The 9,016-nt window shown below is 45.2% G+C and overlaps 1 protein-coding gene across 1 annotated transcript; it reads right to left on the bottom strand.

Annotated features, from left to right (window-relative positions):
- Window positions 1-2,185: 2,185 nt before the first annotated feature.
- Window positions 2,186-6,729, bottom strand: LOC109762348 (probable apyrase 7). The gene is made up of 3 exons (XM_020321190.4): window positions 6,183-6,729; window positions 3,623-5,612; window positions 2,186-3,094 (listed from the first exon to the last, which is right to left on the bottom strand). The coding sequence occupies exons 2-3, from the start codon at window positions 5,454-5,456 to the stop codon at window positions 2,808-2,810; spliced, it is 2,121 nt and encodes a 706-aa protein (XP_020176779.1). The 5' UTR covers window positions 5,457-5,612; window positions 6,183-6,729; the 3' UTR covers window positions 2,186-2,807.
- Window positions 6,730-9,016: the final 2,287 nt, after the last annotated feature.

Genomic DNA, 9,016 nt, shown 5'->3' with positions numbered 1-9,016 from the left:
CTACCTCATCGCGCGATGTCTCACAATCACACCATGCCTGCCCGGCACTGCTGCGCGCCCGCAGCGCATCGGCGGCACCCGCGGCGCTTCGCCGTTGCCCCGCATCGGCTTCGCCTGGACTGCGCTACCACGCACCAGCAGCGGGTCACCGGCAACAACAACGCCTTCCTGGTGCCTCACATCGGCCTCTCTTCTCCACCTCAGGCCGCCACCCTCAAGCGCCCATTTACGACCACGAGGACACCCTCCACGCTAGGATGCGAAGTACCCATAACAAAATCCCGATCGGATCAATTGCTGCACTTGGCTTATCATCATCAGCCCATCGCTCTGTTGCAGGATTGAAGATCAGCTGTGAGACGACTGACATGGAGGAAGAGCAGGAGCAAGTGCGCGGGCTTCCTGCCGGACCTGCTGCATCTGGTCTGCGGCCACCTCCCTCTCGCCGATGCGCCGGCGCTGTCTGCAGGCACTGTCGCTGGTGCGTGTTCCAAGTGTACCCGGCTGACGCAGCGCCCGTCCTGCTTAGTGCCGCCGGCGCCATCAACTGCTACAACATCTTCGTCGGACCGTTCGCATCGGATTCGCCCGGCCGGGACTGCCCTCCACACCCACCCCGCGCCATCGTCGCAGCTCCACCAAGGAGAGCCCCTCCTTCCTTGCTCCGGCGTGGTGCCCGACAAGCCAGTCGGTGTGGCTGCAGTCGAGGAGGAAGAATAGGCGCTCTGCTCTCTTCGTTCTCGCGCTCTGCTTGCCTCAGGTAAGTAGAGTAATTTCACCTACATGGATAGCTCGACCTTGTGGTGTAGGTATAAATCTGCCTCAACGATTCACAACCAGTGTCACTGCTCCCTCTGTATCTCCAATTCCCCATCCCAAACTCTCATGACCAAATCATCTATTTCAACATAAGGATACATGAGAGTTTGGGATGGGGAATTGGAGATACAGAGGGAGGAGGAAGTACGCCTGCTCACACACACACACTTACTGGTGGTCCCGGGGCCACCAGCCAGCTCACCGAGCTCTCTCATGCTGAATCGCAGCTCGCCTGATAGCTGGATCCTGCACAATCGTCTAGGTTGCCAAGACCAGGCGACTCGATGTCCGCCGACGTAGCCGGAGGCATGACACACGACCAGAGAGTAAGTACCAGAATTAAGATGAGGTTATTAAAGCTAATGAAATGGGATATCTTATTTCTTGCCTATATTTTTTCCAAGTAAGAAATGGTTGGGATCCATCTCCGTGGCCCATACGAATATACGATGAGTCATATCACCTTACTTTATCAAGATTAAATTTTCATGCCTTTATTAGGTTCTTTCGTACTCAACTGCTTTTTCTTAAGTTTGTGCATTTGTTGTTCTATTTGTTCCATGCTTGAGGGCTAGAAATATTGTTATATTCATTTCCATAGCCATTAGCCTCTTTAGTCCTAGAACGTTTATAGTTTTTATAGATAATTTTTCTTCTGCAGATAAAATTTATGTCATTGCTTCTCGAGCAGGAACATGCTATTTCAACTAATTTGGTTTCTCTCGACCTTTAGTACCAGTCCCTGATTACTGAATGGCTCAAATGTCCAAACATACTTTCTTATTCATTCACTATGTACACATTTTTCTTCAACCTACAAGTCCCGCAGCAACGCGCGGGGTATTATCTAGTTTTTAGAAAGCTTTCTTTCCGGAAACATGCGAGGCGGGGGCGTGATTATGTGGGATCCGTAAAAAGAATCAGGTTTACGGGAACTGTTGTAGGCCTTTCTTCCCTTAACCGGTAATCTTTTAAGGATACGGGATCTATTGAAGTTGCTCTAAGTTGTTCAGAAAAGGAAACTTCCATGTGTCAAAAATCAGAGGCAGATCTCAGGAGAAATTGTGTTGTACCACATCCAAGTCGAAGTTACTGATCCTTTCGATTTGTATAATATGCACGGTGGTAAATACAGGACAAGTTGCACGCTTGCACCGATGATGCTAGTGATCTACTCCCTCCGTCCCAAAATAAGTGTCTCAACCAGTTGAGACACTTATTTTGGGACGGAGGGAGTATTTGAATTTGTATAAGATGCACGGTGTTATTTGAACATGTCAAGCTTTGTAGACAAACGGAAGAAATAAGTTGTGCAGATGAACTTGTGACCGAAACAGATTCATATGGAGCATCTTATGCAAACGAATTACTGGTCGATGGTCTAAATTTCCATCTAAATAAGGGCAATCAAATTACTGATCGATGATCTCAATTTCCATTTGACATTCAAGATTGCGTACCAAATGGTGTTACAAGGAAAGAAGAGAAGGCTGACAAGATGATACATCAATGATAGTACGCAAGAACATAGCTATCTTTATTATGTGTAAAACTAAAATAATACTGTAATAATTAGGAACCTTTGAAGAGTATATGAGTCCCGGATGGTTGCAGCAATATAATGTCTGGTAGCCTTGGATGTTTGGGGCCAAAGAACTGAGCTGGTGACCTTGCAGGCCATGGCCATGGCCAATCACATCAGCGAACCATGTAACATTTCTTTGGTACAACACCCAGCTGCCTGCAAGACCATCTTTCTTTATGGCATGATTCTATTGCATTGTAGGGGATGGATGTATCATGTCCATGAGGCACCAAGTCATATACTTTAAATTTTGTGAATCCTAAACCTTTGAATTGTCAGTGTGCCGACAAAATTGCCTTCTGGCTAGACAAGAAGAAATCAAGCAGACTGGAGCTATTATTTACATGGGGTCTGTCATGGCATGGGATCACATACTCGTCATGCCATCCTGAAATGTAATGCTCTACACCTTTGGAATATGAAGATCAGCTAATGAAGACGTGAGATCTTCTCTCGATTGGGATCTCCGGCTCTGAAGTGTTGTCTGACCTCTGGTAGGGTTCCGTAATCCACTAGAAAACTGCATCTGACCCAAGCTCCCAACTGAATAGCTATGATATACACCCAACGATTGCCTGGAAGATTCCATAAGCTGGACGCTGCTGCCTCCTAATCCATGGGTCATGCTGAATGGATGGGGCTCTGACCCAGCAACAGTAGGGCTCAATGGTGTCTTTGTTCTCCCATCACCTGTGCAGAGAGGAAGGCAAGGTGAAGCAAACACAAAAGTTTGATATCTCAAGAATGAAAGTGTAACAATCAAATAAAACTTGCAAGATTGTTTGACTACATGTGATACAGCAAATATCTTCACATTCTCCAACAACGTTACTGATTTTCATATAACAGCGTTACAAAAGTAGAGTGCTGTAATGGGTAGAATGACTCACTGAAGTCTCATCACAAGAATTTAGTCAAATATAGCAGGAACTCATATTAAATGAAGTACAGTGAAACAATAAAGAGCCTAGGTGTTCCAACATGCAAGATTTCTATGTGATGCTGCTTCTTAGAAGCACTCTTAGTAGGTTAAGTGGTGTAACAAATTTGACACTCAAAATAAAGCAGGATAATAAATTAAATAGCTTGAAGTCCTAAAAATGGTACATAATGGTCAATAGAAATGTGAGTAAAACAACACTAGCACTGCAGCCTTTACACGATAGAGGAATAAACACAAGATGAAAGCTCGATACAAAGACAAATTTAAGCACATACCTGAATTAATATGTCTCCATAAATGAAATCTGAAAGGCGACCCCATACCAAGTGCAGAACTACCTCCGCTGTTCGGCCTAAAAAGCGGCAAATAGGATTTGCGGAATGACCTTGGGATGGAATTGCTAACGCACAATATTGCACATATGACCAACACGATTGAAATCAGAAACAATACAATAAGAATATTTGGGTTTATCTCCCGGTGCAGTAAAATGTATCCTTGAATATCCATCCTTGACAGTGCCTGCCCAGCCTCTAGCAAAGCAACACCAAGAGTCCAAGTGATACTACCTGAACCGATTATCACTTGGTTATCTTTGATTTGCAGTCCCTCTCTCAGAAGTGATGTAATATAAGGAGCCCTGAAGCAATACTGCTCTATGAAAGGCTGCGGTGGAACACTACTCCTTGCAACATCCCATGGTTTTTCACAAAATTCCTGACCTCTTTTTAGAACGTCAACGAGAGTAGCATCAGGAGTCAAATTGAAAAATTTGAAGACCACATAGAAACCAGACATTGCATAAAACTGCCCATGTGGTTGCGGAAAGGTGCTGGCAAGAGCACAAGGTTGAAGGTTGCAATCAAGTCCAGAACTTGAATTGGACCACTCTGAAAGATTCACTGTTACTTTTGCAAGATCACTACATTCTTTCCACTGAGGAGCCCCGATCAGTTCAACAGCTGTTCCCTGCTTCTCTTTTCCTGTTGTCTTTGCTGAAACACTGGGACTTCCATCTTGTTTGAGTGGCTGGCAGTAAGAACAAACATAATCTTCCCTGTATCCAGTTTGTAGACAAGGATGTTTGACCTGAACTTTGCCATTACCAGCTGTTCCTCCCAGCATCTTCACTAGATGTGCCACAGATTTATCGAATGCATCATTTAATCCATAACCAGAAAGAGAATAAGCACTAAGTTGATGATTGACAGAACCAATGGTCAGACCAACGCCTGTGTCACCTTGGACGGCTTTGTCAGTCTCAAATGTAACCTGTAATGATGATCCGCCTAAATCAAGTGAACCATAAGTCATTTCAGAAGCAGAAGATGAGGTGCCAAGCATGTTCAGGTGGTGGTTAAGAGCTACCCATCCATAATAAGCTTCTTCCATGCCACTGATGATCTTAACTCTGTCTCTACTACAAGAAAATGATGAATTCTTCAGAACATCCCAAGCCTTATCCATAAGCCACTCTGAATCTGCAGTGGGTAGCTTGCGGACACCAGCTGTGGCATATAGAAAAACAGGAGTGTGCTTGTGTGCGCGTCTTGGGATCTGTCGCTCAGCCATTTGAAGGAGGGGCTCTATTGCCTTCTTCATACCAGTTTCATTGTGAACAAGCTTGCTCAACCCAGGTTCAGTTTCCATTCGTTGATAGGCACGCCCAATTAATTTACCAGATTTTTTCTTAGGAGCATTTCCTAAAGGTTTCAAAGCAATAGGAAATGAATTTCCATCATTATGATTGATGGACCACTCATAAACATACACTCTTGTACCAGTGCTGCCACAATCAAGAATCACATAGTATTCAGAGCTACCTTCTGAGAGAAAGACATGGAAATATCTCAAAGAAGCATATATGAAGCACACCAATAGGATCAGACCAACAGCCCAACCAACTGTTCTCATCCATTTCTTTCGATTTGTTGGTGATGATGGGGGCGTTCTCTCTTTGGAAAAGCTTGCTACAGGACCTTCTCTTTGAAGTGTGCGGACAGGCTTCGCACGCCCTGAGCTCAGGTCACCACCAATGCTAGAGCCCCTTTCTAAAGTTTCAATTCTGGAGAAAGTTGGCAAATCTTGAAGAGAAGAAGAAAGCCGCATAGCTGCTTCTTCTGTAGTCGAGGTGGAAACTATTTAAAGATCACTGACAATGAGCGATAAGGAGTGACGTGGGCAAACAGAAGCATGAGTCATAAGTGGGCAGCATAATTAGCCAGACAGTAAATTAATCCAACGCCACCTTCACACAGCCTCTGCCTGCAACAAATTCTGTATGTTAGATAGGAATATACTAACACGCCGACATCGAATAGATAACACTAGAATTTGAAGAACCTACACGCTGGACATTCAGAAATTACAGTGAACAACATTCGCATGCTCAGTACAGTGCAAAGCAAAAGACTAGCGACTAGGATAATATTACGCTATCTAAGAGATGACACTCAATTGTGTCACCCAATCACAACCTAGAACACACAGCGATATCTGACTTTGCCAAAGACTAATCTGCGATCATGGAACCACAGCCAAGACGCCGACTTTCCATCGACTCCGGCCGGCACTCAGCGATCACAACCACCAAGCCACCGACAAATGGCAGGCTTACCGGGGGGCACAGTGGTTCAGCTGAACCTCCAATTGGATCGACGCAAACAGACCTCTACAAGTAGCATTAGCTCAGGGAACCTCGTGTAGCCCTATGTGACGGGTCCAACTGCGATCGATTTGGAGAAGAAAGATCTGTTTTGGATACTTACTGAATAAAGGAAAAGACTCCAAAGCCTATACGAGACAAAAACCAAAGCGAAGATAGGGCTTCCTTACCAGCGACGGGAACCGCGTCCGAACGGGATGGATCTTATCCGCTCCACGCCAGTCCAGCACCAGCGGAGGGGGATCGGGACTGGACTGGTGCGCGGGGCGACGGATTCGGGGATCGAGACGGACAGGGCACGGAGAGAAGGACGGACGCCGGTAAGATCTGGGACGGAAAAGCGGGCCGCGGCCGGATCGGGCGCGGCGGCGGGGAGGAGGGCGATCCGGTCCTCCCGGGGCGAGCGAGCGAGCGAGCTAGCTGCTTCGGCGGCCGGCGGCGGGTTCGGTGGCAACGCAACGCGGGGGAGCGGCGGCGGAGGGCGGGGGCGGTGCGGTGGAGCCGACGCAAAGGCGGGTGAGGGATAGTGGCTCACTGGCTGCGTGCGGCCCGCAACCCGCGTGCGTGCGCGACGGCGCTGCGTCGGGGCGGAGTGGGCGGACGAAATGGGCACCCAGCGAGGAGAGACGAGCGTGACCTGGACCAAACCAAACCTGGCTAGCATCACCGACCCACGATGTCTTGCCCTTGCCGATGAACGGACCAGGGGACGAGGGGGTGCAGCCGGCTCCCCCAACCAAGCCCCCACAAACAACCTGTCAAATTCTGGAAAAAAAAATCCTCTAAAAAAAACTGTTAAACAATAATCCTCCGGCGAACGAAGTTACGTTAACAGTCTTTCCCTAATTAATTTAATCTTTCCCTAATCTCTCCCTAATAATAAAGCACCACAATACGCTTTCTTCTCATGTCATAATATGCTTTTACAATTTGTATGGACAAAATCGTAAAATAAACAAGGTGGTACTAATTCGGGGTCGCAAGACGGAAAAGAAATTCAGCACCCTCTTAGGAATCGAACCGGCCAGGCCGAACAAATCAGGCCCACCTATCTGGGTGGCCCAAACAAATCGTCTCAAAATTACTTGCCAATTGCCGATGGGAGGAATTGAACTCAAAATCTCCAGCCCAGTAAACAATGTCGCAGCCAACTGGGCTAGATGATGTTATGTGCAGATAGTCAGGTTGACTCATATAATAAATAGTCCCACCTCGCTCCGCTAAATAAAATCTACCCAATTTATATAGGTGTTTAAATTTTCTGGGTATCACAAAGCAAATCTCAGGGATCGTGATATTAAAAATATATGGAAGGGAAGTGAGGCTAAAGAAGAAGGAAAGAGTGGGCTATCATTGGCCTCTTAAGAGGAAAAGAATCAAAGAAATATAAGGGGAAAAAGGGAGAAGGCTTAATGAGCTCTCTATATATGCGAAATAAAAGAGCGAGAAATATAAGGAAGAAATCTGAGGGATCGTGATATAATGAAATACGGAAGGAAAGAGTGGCTACTTGGCTCTTAAAGAGGATTTCAAGGAATCGAGGAAATAAGGAAAAAAAGAGGAAGAATAAATTAACCTTCTATATATGCGAAATAAAAGAGCGACCTTTAATGAACAGAGAGCCTAGTTTGTTGCTGGTCGATTTTAACCAAAGTTCGATTGGATTTGGTACTGTTTTTGTGTCCTTCACGGACTAACATTAGAGCCAATTTTGGAGTAATATATATACACCGGTTAGCACACACACGGCATTATGCGACTGCATAATAAATCACGAACACCAAAACACATACATTTAGAAGTCATGGTCATAGGGTCTGATCTCGATGTAGCGTGCAACATCCCTGAAGGGGGACACGCTCGAGGTGGTATGGAGGAAAATCTAATCAGTTTCTTCTTTTAGTAAACATAAAAGATTCATACAATATTGAAAACACTCATGCAGCCAAGCAGTTTGGGTCACTATCTCCAGTCCTGGATGCCAAGGAACGTAGAAATAAAATAGATAGCGAGCGATATGCACGGATGACCAATGAAGAAAAACAAGAAAAGCTGAAAAAGCGACGCCAGGCCTATCAGTGAAACAAAACAATTAAAGATTCAACTTATATGTGCAAGAAAAATGCATACAAGGGAGGAAGAAATATGCAAATATGGAGCTAGCACAAAAAACAAAAAAATGCGCAAGAGAAAGGCAAAAATATGCAAATATGAAGCCTGAGCAAAAGAAAGCAAGAATAGCGCAAATTGCAGCTAATCGTGAACTGAAGCATAACACACTATGCAAAGAATCAATTGCGATGGAGAACCTGGCATACGTCGCGACAGCAGAGGAAGTTAGTAAATCTATACGACGAAGACTTCACAAAATATATATGCATGGAGGGTCCACAAAGTATACGACTTTCTTATGTATTCACTCTCATGTGTTTGTTCTCACTCTTTTCCTTCTTTAGACCCTTCATGTCTAGAAGAAAACTGATCAGTTGCTTCATTTGATTCTGCGTATTATTGAGGTAGGTGTGTAAGTATACCCCTAAAATTGATCATATCTTCAACGGCAGCCCTAAAAGCATAGCTGGGCTAAGAAACTGCATTCTTTCCTCACTTGAGGCTAAAATACACCTTCAACAGATCATAAGTGATGAAAAAAAGTGTCTCGATGGAAAAATTGCTAAGAGATGCTAATTGCGGCACCACCAGCAGTTCTAAAACAAACACTGCATCAATGCTCGGACGGCAGAACCGCCAAAGCTGACCGCACCCTGGGCTTAGGGTTCTACTGTGCTACGCATTGGGATTCTAGGATTCCACTATTTTATAATAGTACGTTGTTTTGAATTCTCGATAAACCATTTTGATATTATTGTACTGCGCTGGTGTACATTTTCAAGCATTTCACTTACGCAACACGCATGCATTTGTTTCTCTCAAAAAATAACATGCACGCTCTGGCGAGAATCGACGCACATGCACACATCTATCCTCCCATTCCCTATTCTAA

This window comes from Aegilops tauschii, chromosome 1, assembly GCF_002575655.3.
Source record: "Aegilops tauschii subsp. strangulata cultivar AL8/78 chromosome 1, Aet v6.0, whole genome shotgun sequence".
In the NCBI taxonomy this organism is placed as follows: Eukaryota; Viridiplantae; Streptophyta; class Magnoliopsida; order Poales; family Poaceae; genus Aegilops; species Aegilops tauschii.
The sequence above is the reverse complement of the archived record's forward strand: the minus strand, read 5'-3'. Positions and strand labels throughout refer to the sequence as shown.

Bases quoted from the DNA above. Each gene is read 5' to 3' on its own strand.
- LOC109762348 (XM_020321190.4), bottom strand. From the start codon at position 5,456: ATGCGGCTTTCTTCTTCTCTTCAAGATTTGCCAACTTTCTCCAGAATT. The intron at 3,095-3,622 runs GTATGTGCTTAA...CTCTCTGCACAG, and splicing joins ATGGAGACATATTAATTCAG to GTGATGGGAGAACAAAGACA.